General features: G+C 48.1%; 1 protein-coding gene and 1 long non-coding RNA gene across 8 annotated transcripts in view; both read right to left on the bottom strand.

Annotated features, from left to right (window-relative positions):
• Positions 1-242: 242 nt before the first annotated feature.
• MKS1 (MKS transition zone complex subunit 1) lies at positions 243-13,745 on the bottom strand. Of its 7 annotated transcripts, none has more exons than XR_012425591.1 (18): positions 13,643-13,745; positions 13,111-13,220; positions 11,146-11,273; positions 10,570-10,725; positions 9,218-9,315; positions 8,425-8,553; positions 7,933-8,037; positions 7,151-7,259; positions 6,543-6,599; positions 5,145-5,183; positions 4,820-4,885; positions 3,303-3,373; positions 2,896-2,965; positions 2,686-2,793; positions 1,877-2,010; positions 1,248-1,330; positions 1,065-1,162; positions 243-982 (listed from the first exon to the last, which is right to left on the bottom strand). XR_012425591.1 is itself a non-coding variant. In XM_015438348.4 (18 exons), exons 1-18 carry the CDS (start codon positions 13,720-13,722, stop codon positions 891-893), a joined length of 1,737 nt encoding a protein of 578 aa, XP_015293834.3. In that variant the 5' UTR covers positions 13,723-13,745; the 3' UTR covers positions 243-890. The 7 variants fall into 7 exon arrangements, 3 of the variants coding, with proteins under 3 accessions (XP_015293834.3, XP_005583880.3, XP_045231016.2); XR_012425593.1 differs by having other exon boundaries at positions 11,146-11,216; XM_015438348.4 differs by having other exon boundaries at positions 5,141-5,183.
• Positions 13,746-13,930: 185 nt separating this feature from the next.
• Positions 13,931-14,158, bottom strand: part of LOC102129261 (uncharacterized) — a 30,938-nt gene continuing 30,710 nt past the window's right edge. Inside the window, exon 6 of the long non-coding RNA XR_010581803.2 lies at positions 13,931-14,142. This is a non-coding gene — a long non-coding RNA (uncharacterized lncRNA). The remainder of the gene's footprint in view (positions 14,143-14,158) is intronic.

Here is a 14,158-nt window from a genome sequence, read left to right as displayed (position 1 = left end):
GAGGACGTGGCCTCAGTTCCATGCTTTGCTCCAGGTGTTGAAGAGAAGTGCTGCTAACACGCACGCTGGCACAACCATCTAAGCCTCTCCTGGGGGCTGAATTAGGAGAGCCCAAAGAAACACTGTGGAGTAGGGAAAGGCAGAAAAGGGGAAGGGCAGACATGGTAGGGCCCTGACATTAAGAAGAACACCCCAGCCATACCAGCAACCTGAGCAGACAAACAGCCAACGGAACATCAGTCAAAATAAAAGGGGTTTATGGATTTAAAAAACCCAAAAAACAAAAAGAACACAGTAAAAGATACCAACCAGCTAGCAGAAAGGACTCAGCACTGCCTTCAACCTTCACCTACTCAGAAATAACTCATATCTCAACCTCAGCAAGCCCCAAGCAGTAGAATGAGGCTGCCCTGGAAAGAGGAGGCTGAGACTCACAGGCTGGGGATTTAAGACCCCTCTCACCGTCCACCTTCCTTCCTTCCTTCTTTGGTCTTGCAAGAAGGAAGGCTCCATTTTTAAAGGCTGGAGAACAGCAGATCCCTGCATCCCCCTGCTACTGTGAGACAAGCCAGAAAAGTGAGTCAAGGCCACACTCACTATGGGGTCACCCCAAACAGCTTCAGACCAAAAAGCCTGCCTTGCTGTGATGCCCATTTACAGTGACTGCAAACATGAAGGGGGGGCCACAGGGTCTCTGGCTTTATTTCCCCAGGGTAGGGAGAAAACCCTGCAGAAGGCTAGGCAGAGGGGCCAGCTGGGAATTTCCCAGCTCTTCTGGTTCCCAGCAGACCAGCGTGGTCTCTAGTCAGACAGACGAAGAGGCAGGAGAGCACTGGCCTCAAACATCCCCCATCTTGTCCTCTTGCACTGTGGCCCAGGGCTGCTGTGAGCTAGGAGACCAGGGTTCCAGAGGGGCTCACTAGGTCCTGCGGGAGGCTTTCCCGGGCCTCCTGCATGCGGCGCCGGGCTCGACGGAAGGCCTCTGTAAGGAAAGGAGATATGGTATTTGGCTGCCCAACAGGCCCATGCTGACCCGGGGTGGCCAGCTTGGGGAGGGGACATACCCAGCACATTGTGAATGGAACTCTGCTGGCTGAACCCTTCCAGACGGTCCAACACACTCCGCATCCTTTTCCGAAGGGAGCTCGATTCCATGAAGGCCCTGCAGGGAGGCCAGCCACATGGTTACGGCTGTTCTCCACCCCTCAGGGATAAGGTGCCCCGAGGCAGAGGGCCAGGTCCCTCACCTGGACTGCTGCAGACAGTGCAAGCGGAAGGTGACGGTGCCTGTGGTCTCTGTGCGGAGTCCAAAGCGGCTCAGGCGTTCCCCCTGCGGCATGCCATTGGGAGAGCATCAGGTTTCTGCCGTCTCTAGACACCCCCGCAGTATGCTGGCCTCGCCCCGGTTCTTATTCCCATTCTTAGGAAGCACAGTTCTGTTGGGGAAACCTTATTCCATCACCCAGACTCTATTACCTCAAGGCTAATACTGGGCTACTGGGCTCCCCCAACTACACCAGGGAACATTCCAACCTCATCTGAGAGGTAGCGGTCTTACATGCTTACTGTGAATCCTTCCCACATCTGATTACTGAGGCCTTCAGTGACGGGGGAAAGAAAGAGCCCGTTATTCTGATGGGGACCAAGGGAAATCTCTAACTATACTATTTTCCAGAGACCTCCTATGATAGCAGTGTAGATATTGGAACCTGGTTCAAAATGTGGTCCTGACTTCCAGCTTAAGCCATAGGAAGGAAGCGGCTAATATTGAAGCAATGCACAACTAAGGGGTGTTGACCCAGATCCCACCTCCTACAGAACAGAAGGACAGGACCATCAGTTCCCAGCATGAAGTCGCTCCAAAGACAAAAGTCACCTTGAAGGATCCTGGTATCCGCACATAGGAGAGGTCCTCCAGTTCCAGAGAACCGCCAATGAAAAACCTCCTGAGCTCAGCCACCATGCCAAGCTCCACAGGTCTCCATGTGGAGACTGTCAGGGTGTGTGAGCCTGCGTAAGGGAAGAGGAGACTGGGGCCGGGTCCAGAAAGGGCATGTGGCCCCTCACTGACTCCCCAGCAATGACACAGGCCTAGACTTCGCTAAAACACCTGGTCTGGTGATGACCTGGCCTCTGGTGAAGGTTGTCATGGTTACCCACAGCACCTGTTTGGAAGTCAATCAGGGAGAAATTCAAATTTCTGCTCTGCCAGTTATTCCCTGCATACCCAGGACAGGTTTCTTAACCTCCCTGAAGTTCATTCTCCTCATCTAGTAAAATGGAAATAATACCACCTGCACCGCACAGAGTGGCTGGGAGAATTAAGTGAGAAGTATGGCACAATGCCTGGCACACAGTAGAAGACAGATGCTTTTATTCCAAACTGAATGCTGCTTCATTCCATACACACATGCTATGAGCCGATTTTGCCATACAGCTTCTCACCCTGAGTCCAATCAGAGGAGCACGAAGCACATGGCAAGACTGTCAGGAAGTCAGCGCCAAGGCCACGCTATTGTCTCTAGTGGAGTGGGGCAGATAGTCCTCAGAGGAACAGGAACTCTTTCAAGCCAAATGCTTCTAATTCCCAGCTATCCCCACCCCTCACCAGAAGCATTCGAGTGTTAGTCTTGCTCGTAGGGCCTAGGGCATGTGAGCCACGGAAGGGCGGGGACAAGCGGTTACCTGGAGTGGCAGGCAGCACCACAGCCCCATAGCCTTCCACACGGTACCTCTGCCAGAAGTCCAGCGAGAGGACCTCACAGTAGAGCACAGGCCACTCCGGGAGTGCATCTGGGAGAAACGAGAGAAGCGGCCAGGTCACAGGCGGGCCTTCACCAAGACAGCACTGCTTGAGGGGAACCAAGGCCCAGGATCAACTGCTGAGCTACTCACCAGAAGATTCATCCTCATGGAGGAAGAAGGCTTCAAATGTGAATGGGTAGGAGAAGTGAGCCACCTTGTCCTATAAAAAGGAGTGTCATAGGGTGGGCAAGCCCTCCCTTGGAATTTGTTCTCCTTGTGGCCAATGACAAGGTTATCTTCACAAGGGAAAAAGAAAAATTATCACCCAGGTGGGAAATAGGAGTCTGAGATGCAAAGGGACACCCGAAGACAAGCTGCTGCCATGCTCAAAAAGGCAGAGAGGACCTCCGGGCCAGGTAGCCCTGCAGAACCCACACACAAGTCACCCAACTCAGAATCCTCCCCAGGGTGCACAGCACTTGGCCTGACAAAACCTCAAATGCCATCCCAGGAGCAGATCTCATTCCCTTCCAGATACCCGCTCTCATTCTCCATACCACTCCCAGGGACTTGGTGGTGCATGTCTGTGTTACTCCTGAGAGCTGCTGGAATGCTGGGCTTGACCAGTCTGAAAGCCAAAGAACAAATATAGTAAGCTCACCTGGGAGGAAAGCAAGTCGTTCAGAAAAAGACAAAGTTTCTTTATTCATTTATTCACACAATCTATCATTCATTTATCATTTACTGAGTGCCTGCTATGTGCTAGTATATCTTAGGGGTATCTTGGTAACTAGATAGAAAAGATCCCCATCTCTCATGGAGCTGACATTCTGGGGGAAGCAGGGAGACAAAAAACAAACCAACAAGAGACTATTGGGTAGTGATGAGTGCTCTATTCAAACAAAACGGGAAGGGACTGAGTGACTGGGAGGCTCATTTAGGCCGGGTGGTAAGAGAAGGCCTTTCAGAAGTGACACAGGTTGAGACCTAAACTCAGAAAGAACCAGCCATGCTAAGATATGGCAGAAAGGGTTTCAGACAAAGGAAATGGCCCTTACAAGGTTCTAAGGGGGGAATGAACCTGGCTGGGAAGAACGACTGAAATGTTGTACGGAAGAGATAGGCAGAGGCTCATTCAGGGTATTGAGTTTACATTTTATTCTAAGTGGGAGGCGAAGCTCTTGGGGGTTTTCAGCTCAAAAGGGACATAACTTGTTTACATTTTTTAAAACTCAACTTGGCTTTGGTGTCTGTGGCAAATGAACTGCAAATGGGAGCAAGGCAGGAAGCAGGGGGATAAGTCAGAAGTTGAATGCATTGGCCTAGACAAGAGACGGTGGTGGCTTGGTGTAGGGTGCTGGAGAGAACAGACAGGTTCACAACAGCTTTCGAAGACAGAACGCACAGGAACTGTTGACAGGTTGGCTGGCTATAGGGAGCTAGGGAAAGTGAGGGATCAAGGATGTCCCCTAGGTTTTTGGCATCAGCAACTCAGATACTGCCATTCTGTTAGGATGGGGAATACCAGGGAGGAGAGGTTTGAGGGAAGAGGAGGAATCCAGAGTTCTCTTTGATCATGTTAGACAGAAATGACAAAGAGGTAACTGGATACGAGTCTGGCGTCCAGGCTAAGGCTGGAGGCAGAAACCTGGGAGTCTGAGACACATCGATGGTATTTAAGCCATGGGATGGATGAGGTCACCCAGGAAGACTGCAGACAGAGAGTAACAGAAGGCCTTGGCTTAGCCATGGGTACCCTCACGGTGTAAGATCAGCAGAAGAGAAGGCATTACCCAAGGAAGGTGAGGGGCCACCAGTGAGACAGGAGAGAGAATGTGGAGCCAGAAGCCAGAGAAGTGTGTCATGCAGCACAGTGGGCTCTGGCAAATGCTCTAGGAAGGTCAAGCGAGGTGAAAGCAGGAAAGTTCCCACTGGGTTTGGCAAAGTGGATGTGATCTACAACCTTGAAAAGAACAGTAACAGTTTCAGCAGAGGAGTGGGAAAGGAAGCCTGACCAAATGCCTCTACATCTGTCTGAATGGGTATAAAAGAGAGACTTAAGAATATTACTTACGAGTAGTTGGCAATTCCACAAAGAAGTGGACGTAGAGATTGTCATACTCATAGCCTTGGGCTGAAACTAAGAGAGAAAACAGGAAGCTATTTTAGCTTTTTATCCTACCACCCTTAGCACCCAACCCAGTCCTGAGGGTCCAACACACCCTGAGAGCAAGTCTTTTGAGGGCCAGGAACCCTCTGCATTTCCAGGAAAGACTCACCACTGAGTTTCCCAAGTACAGCAGACAAGACCTCTACCAGGGTGGAGGAGACTATTCACGGCTACATCTAGGCACGTGCCTTAGCATCAAGAGATCTATGCTAGCAAGACACTTACCTACCTCTCCATTTACAAAGAGCCGGAGGGCACCTGGGACAGTCTAAGGTGAAGAGAAGTGGGAAAGGATCAGCAGGCCTGAAGGGAACTGGCACTTCTCCTCCAGCCTCATCTACAAATCTGCAGATATCCTGACACTGGGGGTCAGATCCTGGGTGTCACTACTGCACTTTCTCCCCACCCTGACACTTCTCCACAGATCTGTTTCCTTCATTCCTAAGATACATAATGTAAGGGGAAAGTACATAATTTAAATGGCAGTAAGGACAATGCACTATGGGAAATTAGCCAAGCAACAGCAACTGCCCTGTGGTGTGCAATAGGAAGCCAGAATGCCCGGTTCCCTTTACACAGCTGAGGTCAAGAAACCAGGGAGTTTTCTTTTTTAATTATTTGTGCATCTGTCTTATCTAACTTTTAAATACTGAATATCTGTTGCTTATGCAATATGGAAACAGTGAATGTTAATTTTTCAGAGAAAGAGAGGGAGACCAGTAATTCTATCCTTGTTTCCAGGTCTAGCGATGGAACACTTAGAACGAGAAAAGACAAAGAACAGCACGACAGAATAGCTGAACTAAACCACTTTCTTTTTTTTTTCAGACAGGGTCTTGATCTGTTGTCCAGGCTGGAATGCAGTGGTGTGATCATAGCTCAGTGCAAACTCAAACTTCTGGGCTCAAGCAATCCTGCTGCCTCAGCATCATGCATAGCTGGGACTACAGGCATGTATCACCATGCCTTGCTAATTTTTTTTTTTTTTAAATTTTTGTAGGGATGTGGTCTCACTATGTTGCCCAGGCTGGTCTCAAACTCCTGGCCTCAAGTGATCCTCCCACCTTGGTCTCACAAAGTGCTGGGATTATAGTCATGAGCCACCACGTCGGGCCTATATTTTTTAAGAGCCAAAATATGTGACAAACAGAAATGGCACCCCTGCCTCTCTATGGGGTATTTTGAAAAAATATCCACATGAAAGGTGAAGAAGACATTTTTCATCCTTATATTTATTTTCTAAATTAATTATAAAGTAATACATAAATACATTACCACTGATAAAAATTCAAAACTACCTGAGTTTAGGGAATAAAAAGCAAAAATCCCTGATATATCCCTCTCACTACCCACTACCCATCTACCACATCTAATCCCACCCTCCCCAAAAAAGCCACCCACAGCATATGCGTAGCCTTTCAGGCCTTTTTCTCGGCATTAACAGTTCTCTATCAACATGCAATGTTGCAAAACACATAACAAGGACTATATGTGCTATTCTTTGACTTCCTTTTCACACCGTAGAGTATACCTTGGAGGCCTTTAAGAGAAGTGCTGTAACCCATCCACAGTCAGAATGCTCCGGCTAAACACAGCTCACAGTGCTGCAGGAAGCCAAGCTACTCACCATCTCAAAGTCAGTGCCTACGAGGCTGCTGAGATACTCCTTGTGCCGGCCATAAAGCTGAGGAAACAAACCAAACCAAAACTCAAGATGTAACCCAAGCTAGACCAAAGTTCAGTTCTGAACAGGAAGAAGAAGAAAAGCAATAGTGGGAAGGATCATCAAGAGCTGGAGGCACAAGCACCTGACCCACCGCCATTTTACTGTGAAGCAGAGGCCCTGGAGTCAGCTGGTCTGGGGCAGAATCCTGACTCTCGCGCTTACAAGCTATGTAACCTTGGGCAGACTACTTAGCTCCTCAATCTCGGTTTCCCCACTTATAAGGTAGTAATAAGAAAAGTGTTCACCTCAAAGGGTTGTTGTAAGGACTAAAGGAAATAAGGTATGTAAAGTACCTAGCACAGAACATGGTAAATGCTCAAATAAATGGTTATTGTTATTATTATAATATGATCAAAAACTTCTGATATGTCAGCAATGCCGCCTAAGTCAGAAGGGGCTATGAAGGGCAAGGCTTTTCCCAAGCAACTGCTGACATCAAGTCCAGAAACGGTCTCAGCTCCAGGCACTGAGGCTCGTCCCTTCGATACTTGGAATGAACTCGCACTCACATCCTTGAACACACGCCGTTCCCGCTCCTCCTCCTCTGGCTGTGCGAGGGGGGAAACATTGTCGATCGTATATTTCCACAGCTCCTGCTTCTCTCCCTCCGTCTCGATCCTGTAAGGTCAAAGCCACAGAAAGGAGCGACCTAATAATGAGAGATGGGCCTGGGGATAGCTCCCAGCCCAGGGAAAAGCGATCAGGGGCCATACACCTCACTTGAAGTAAATGATGATAAAAATGGCTGTATTGATGACCAGGAAAGAGAAACAAAAGGATAAAGCAGTGAGGGCACCAGACTAGACTCAGACAGTATAGGTTCTGGGCCCATTTCTGGCCTGAAGTTATAGTCAAACTGTAAGGCACAACATTCCTGCCACCCAGTTCTTTCACCTGAAAAATGGACAGGTTGGTCCAGATAATTTCTAATTTATACTTCTGTCATTTTCAAGATACAGAGATGAGGAACAGTGAGCCCACAGGAAAAGCCTGGCTGAGTTCACCCCACTCTGTTCTGGTCAGGTCCTACATTCAACAGCACGGAGAATCACTGTCACTTAAATGTATCACTGAAGTGATCCCTTTCAAATTGGTGCAGCTGCACATTTTCTGAGAAAGGAGTTCCCGGTTTCCTAAGGCCCATGACTTGGAACAGAATACGAACCATTGCCTGGGAATGTAAAAGTTAGAACGGATGAAGGACTTTCTGACAGTCTAGTTGACTAGGGACAAGAAGTGCAACCAAGGGAAGGAATGTCAGTCTCCACTACCCCTTTCTTCCTCTCCTTACCTGTAGGGTCCTTTGAGGCCCGTGAAATCAGGCTTTACTGTGATCACACCATTGCTATCCACCTTCAGAGTACACAGGACGTGTTCATACTTCTTATAGCCAAGCCTAGAAATCAGGAAAACACTAAGGTTGAGGTCAATGGTCCTCCAGGGAAAGAGGAAGAGACACTGAGCCCACTTCAGGGGAGAGAACAGAGGCTATAGGGAGAGCTGTCATGGTAAAACTTTCTTCCACGTACAACTAAGAAAAAAAGGAAGAAAAAGTCCTCCCTCTTCTTTAATACAGGATGATAAGAGGAAGGGGATAGCTGGTGAGAAGAGAAGAGGATGAGGATCTGAGGTGGCAGCGAGAAGTTTCACTCGCAACTAAGAACAAAACGAAGAAAAAGTCCCTCCCTCCCCTATAACCCAGGATGATAATAACAGGAAGGGGAGAGCTGGTGAGAGGAGAAAAGGATGAGGCTCTAAGCTGGCAGTGAGAAGCGCCACTCACTTTTTATAGGGCCCCAGGTCTGCCATGATGTGCATTGTCTGAAGAGGGGTGTTAATGACGTGGTTGTTCCTGACGAACTCCTCTGAGGGCTCCCAGGTGACAAGGCGTGACTTGAGGATGCCGCCCTCCCTGGGAGACACCGCAAAAAGGTCACTTCCTCGGCACACCCCAATGGAGCACACCCCAGTGGAGAGCCATGGCAGAATGGGAAGTTTGAGCTGGTGGACAAACTGCTTTGTTTTGTTTTTTAAGAGTCAAAATATTTGACAAACAGAAATGACATCCCTTCCCTCTCTCTGAGGCACTTTGGAAAAATGTCCACATGAAGAGTGAGGAAGACATTTTATATTTTTATTTATTTTTATTTATTTATTTTTTTTGAGATGGAGTTTTGCTCTTTTTGCCCAGCCTGGAGTGCAGTGACGCGATCTCGGCTCACCGCAACCTCTACCTCCTGGGTTCAAGCGATTCTCCTGCCTCAGCCTCCCGAGTAGCTGGGATTACAGGCACGCGCCACCACACCTGGCTAATTTTGTATTTTTAGTAGAGATGGGGTTTCTCCATGTTGGTCAGGCTGGTCTTGAACTCCCGACCTCAGGTGATCCGCCCGCCTCGGCCTCCCAAAGTGCTGGGATTACAGGTGTGAGCCATTGCACCCAAGCGTATTTATTTTTTAAATTAATCATAAAGTAATACTTGAATACTATATATAACCACTGATAAAAATGCAAAACTACGCAACTTTAGGAAATAAAAAATAAAAGCTTGCCCCCCATCCCATGCCCGCACTCACATCCCTCGTCTGTCCTGCCGGCGCCGCCTGACGTTTGCCATTCGCTCAACCAAGAATGAAGGCACCTCGCTGGCTGCAGTGGTCATTCTCTGACAGTGCTGGGAAAAGCAAGTAGCCCTGCGTAAGCCATCTGGTCAGCGCCACATGGGGCCAAGTACCTGAAGGGAAGTCTTCCTTCTGAAACCTCATCCAGGACCTGAACCCTGCAGGTTCCGCCACCTCACAATTATACATGCTAACGGAGGAAGCAGTGGCCAAACAACCCAAAGAAGATTTCTACCACATCGTGGTGTGCCTTTGGATTTTAAAAATGAGTTATTTATGTTAATATTAAAATCAGTCTGCATTCTCTGAGCACAAACCAACAAAATGTTGGGTTAGTTTGCTTGGTAGATGTTGAAGTTAAACAAGGTGGTTAGAAAATGCCAAATGGGATACAAGTATTTTGTGGGAAATCCTCACATGGTAACTGAGCACCAACTGCATTTTCATCTGCTTTTCCAAAACAGACAACCCAAAGTTAATTTAATTGATATTACTTTTTAAAGAGACAGTGTCTCACCCAGGCTGCAGTGTGCAGTGCTGCTATCATAGCTCACTGCAACCTTCAACTCCTGGGCTCAAGTGATCCTCCCACCTCAGCTTCCCAAGGAGCCAGGACTACAGGTACATGCCACCATGACCAGCTAATGTTATCAATCCACAGCTCTGCTAATGAAAGCATGTCAATCTTTCAAAAACATTTATTGAATACCTGTTCCTTGCAGAGACCTACAGAGTCATAGACAAAAAATAAAAAAATATAGGCTGTACCCTCAAGGAGTTTAAAATCTTACTGAGAAGACAGAAGCAACTGAAATGCAGTGATTGAAGAAAATGCAAAACAAGGTCACAAGGGTATTTTTGTCATTGGCAAATTGAGGACATAAGTCATTTTCCACAGCTATACTAAACTCTTCTTCAAACCCATATACTCAGAGTTTGGGCCAAATCCCCTGATGAATTTTATCTAGATTGTTCCAGACTCCACCACCTGTCTTTTTTCATGATGCATGGAGGAAGTCAAGCCCAATGGTTACTTCTCCCAGTATGCACTCTGCAAGTGTATAATCAGAGAACTGGCAGCTCCTCCAGGCCCTCCAGCAGGCAGAGAAGGGAGCAGCAGCCTCACCACCTGTAGACTGTGCCCATTCTATTGCAGGCTGGCTGCCAGCAGCAGCAGCTCACAGCGGTTCCTAGACAGGCTACCTGTCTCCCCTTACTAGGCTTCTGACATAACACAAGAATCCAGTGAGGCAAAAAAGCTAGAGGAAGCAAAGAGGGAAGCTATGAGACCCTGGAAAGAATAATACCTCCTCCAAATTGGTGTATCTATCGGAGTCAGTGTAGGTAAAGATTCGTCGGTTCTTCTTGCCACCTGAATTCTCCAGCTTCAGGATCTCCTGACGGTACTGATAATCCAAAGGACTCTGACAGGCTGCTTCATTTTGGTACAGATCTACTTCAAACTGAGGTTACCATAAGGAAACAGAGATGTGTACATCATTATAATACAGCAAACTTTTGCTTCTGTAACTATTTAATCAAATCAGTTCTACAGAGCTGATGCTATCTGACACGTTTTCATAACCAACACTAAATTAATGGATGGCAGGGGAACCAAGAACATTAGCCCTAAAAGGAACCAGACTGATAGTCTAATCCAAATCTGTGATTACAGATGGCATATAGCCCAGAGATGAAAAGTGCCTCACCCAGAATCATAAAACTGAGTAGTGGCAATCCCTGTTACACTGCCCTTTAAACACAACAGGGCGAAGTATAAACCGTTACAACCTGTCTGGAAATCACTTTGGCAATATGTATCACCAGTCATGTGGAGTCAGACCAGGTGGAACAGACAGAGCAGACAAAAGACACTGGCTCACCTGGCTAAAGAGCTTCTCCTGCCACCCAATCACAATCTCCTCCTCTTCGTCTTCCTCTGGGCGGTGTCCACCTCCAAAGACAACAGAGTGAGTCAAATGCTTGAGCCGAACCAGCACCACTTCTTGCTCTGTGGTTGATTATAACCAGAGTTCCTATTCGTATATTTGCCACAAAAACCAGCTGGAATTCAGCAATTTATTAAGCACTCAACCTAGAGAAATGCTAGAGAGGCTGTATATAAGAGTTAGTATGAGTGGAAGCCAAGATTAGAACCCAAGAAGTCTTAATCACTACTCTAATTTGAGTAAAAGAAAATACCCTCCAGGAATTTTTTTGGGGGTGGGGGGGATGGAGTCTCACTCTATTACCCAGGCTGGAGTGCAGTGGCACTGTTTCAGCTCACTGCAACCTCCATCTCCTGGGTTTAACAATTCTCCTGCCTCAGCTTCCCAAGTAGCTGGGATTACAGGCACATGCCACCAACCTGGCAAATTTTTGTATTTTCAGTAGAGATGGGGTTTTGCCATGTTAGCCAGGCTGATCTTGAACTCCTGACTTCAGGTGATCCACCTGCCCTGGCCGCCCAGAGTGCTGGGATTACAGGTGTGGGCCACTGCGCCCAGCCTCCTCCAGGAAATATCTAATCTAACTGGATATAAGAAATTGAAATTTAGGGGCCGGGCGCAGTGGCTCAAGCCTGTAATCCCAGCACTTTGGGAGGCCGAGACGGGCAGATCACGAGGTCAGGAGATCAAGACCAGCCTGGCTAACACGGTGAAACCCCGTCTCTACTAAAAAATACAAAAAACTAGCCGGGCGAGGTGGCAGGCGCCTGTAGTCCCAGCTACTCGGGAGGCTGAGGCAGGAGAATGGCGTGAACCCAGGAGGCGGAGCTTGCAGTGAGCTGAGATCCGGCCACTGTACTCCAGCCTGGGCGACAGAGCGAGACTCCGTCTCAAAAAGAAAAAAAAAAAAAGAAACTGAAATTTAGATATAAGCTGAATAGCCAGCCCTTCCGCAGTCCAAACTGTCTGCGTTTGCTAGAAAATAACCCTGGCATTTTTATCTTTACTATTTCTAAAGCCATATATGTAGTATCACAAACACTGAAATTTAGGAGGCCAAGTGTCAGGAGAGGACAGTGAAGGCAAATAAATGATTTTTTAACAGAACCAAATCTGGCTGGACGCAGTGACTTGCGCCTGTAATCTCAACATTTTGGGAGGCTAAGGTGGAAGGATCACTTGGGCCCAGGAGTTTGAGACCAGCCTAGACAACATAGCAAGACCTTTTCTCTACTAAAACTTTTAAAAAATCAGCCGAGTGTAATGGTGTGAGCTTGTAGTCCCAGCTACTTGGGAGGCTGAGGCAGGAGGATGGCTTGAGCCTGGGAGACCAAGGTTTACAGTGAGCTATGATCATACCACTGCACTCCAGCCTGAGTAACAGAATGAGATTCTGTCTCAAAACAAAACACAAACAAAAACAAAGAAAACAAATCTAATCTAATACACTCTTGGCTGGCTGAGTATGCCTTTTTCAGAGACACATGTTTCACAACCCGCAAGCCCACACTCTTGCCCAGGAACAGCTCTGAACAGAAAGAGAAACAATAAAGGCAGACAGACTAGTGACCTGACACAACCACTCTGTCCTCTCCTCCTCATTCTTTCGGTTTCCCAGATAAGGAAAACCACAAGAATATAGTTGATCTTCATATGCACATTATATGTATATTTTTCAAGCAGTCCCCAGTTTAAAAATTGTTTTTTAAAGTGTTTATATGTGTATTTAGAGTTTGGGACACGTTTTCTCTTTTAAAAATGCCACAAATAGAATGTAGATTGCCAGGCAAATCTATAACGTATCAGAAGTATAGTACATGTTATCTCACTACATTTGGCCACAATTCTGATTAGTATCAGAATTAGTAGTAGATGGCACATCATCACCATAACACCCACTGGCAGTTGGCTGAGGCCTAAAAGTGGCCAAGTCTATGAGGTCCTTCCAGAGCTCGGCAGCAGGCTGATAATGAAGAAAGTTGCTTGATGTGATTCTTTGCAGGTGAACCCTGTCAAGAAAAGCCCAAAATATTTGTTACCAGACACGCAACCAGGAGATGAACACAAAGCAAGGATTGGGGAAACAAAACGGAGGAGGTGGGGTTGCCAAGGTGTGCTGGGTGCAGACAACGGAGAGGAGGTGGGTGGGTGCGCGGTCCTATGGGGAAGACTGAGGGTGAGAGGGTGTACTGGGGACACAGGGCTCTGAGAAACTGGGAGCAACAAGGACGTGAATGGACTTGGGTGGGTCTGTAAGGGGTTCTTGGAGACTGTGAGTGGATGGGGTACGGATAGTGAAAGAAGGGGGGAGCCCGGAGAAGAAGTGGTCGGGATTGTAAGCAGAAGTGGGGGCCTCGGAACACCGAGTTCAGGTTGGAATGATCTAAGGACATAAAACCATGGGGCCTCGGGGCTGGGGCGGTGTGACTACCGGAGGCGCAAGTTGCGCACGGGGTCCCGGGAGCGATACACTGCCTCCCCGGTGTCAGTGCTCCAGACGGTCTCCGCCATGACAGCTGCGACGCGCCGCGACTGCGCCGGAAAGCGCGCCGCTCTGTTTTCCCGGCAACAGAGACTCTGGATCGGGAGGCGACGGAGGTGCTGCGCGCGCAACCCGCCGTTCTCGTCACGGCGCCACAGTCCCAGTAGGCCCCCAGTGCAAGTGCAGCCCAAGCCTAACGCCCAAGAGGGCTCCGGGGTCCTGCCAATCACCGCTTACCATGTATGCGAGAAAAGCTCACCCAAAGCGGGACCTCGTGCACGGTGCAAATGAGGAAACTGGCACAGCCATCAGCCCACCTCATATAGCCAGATGCAGAAATGATGATGGAGACCAGGTGATCTGAGTCTTCGCCCTCTACCTTTTCCACCATGCCACAGTGCCTTCCACTGAACGCATGAAAACTTTGGCCTGAAAATCGGTGGATGTAACTGTAAGAAATGCACC

The sequence above is a fragment of the Macaca fascicularis genome, chromosome 16 (assembly GCF_037993035.2).
Source record: "Macaca fascicularis isolate 582-1 chromosome 16, T2T-MFA8v1.1".
Classification (NCBI taxonomy): Eukaryota; Metazoa; Chordata; class Mammalia; order Primates; family Cercopithecidae; genus Macaca; species Macaca fascicularis.
The sequence above is the reverse complement of the archived record's forward strand: the minus strand, read 5'-3'. Positions and strand labels throughout refer to the sequence as shown.

What these genes read in the sequence shown, in the direction of transcription:
- MKS1 (XM_015438348.4), bottom strand. Translation starts at nt 13,722, where the DNA reads ATGGCGGAGACCGTCTGGAGCACTGACACCGGGGAGGCAGTGTATCGC. An exon ending in TAGGCCTCAGCCAACTGCCA is followed by an intron (nt 11,274 to 13,110) that starts GTGGGTGTTATG and finishes AATCAACCACAG; the next exon opens with AGCAAGAAGTGGTGCTGGTT. An exon ending in CCATGAGGATGAATCTTCTG is followed by an intron (nt 2,794 to 2,895) that starts GTGAGTAGCTCA and finishes CGTTTCTCCCAG; the next exon opens with ATGCACTCCCGGAGTGGCCT.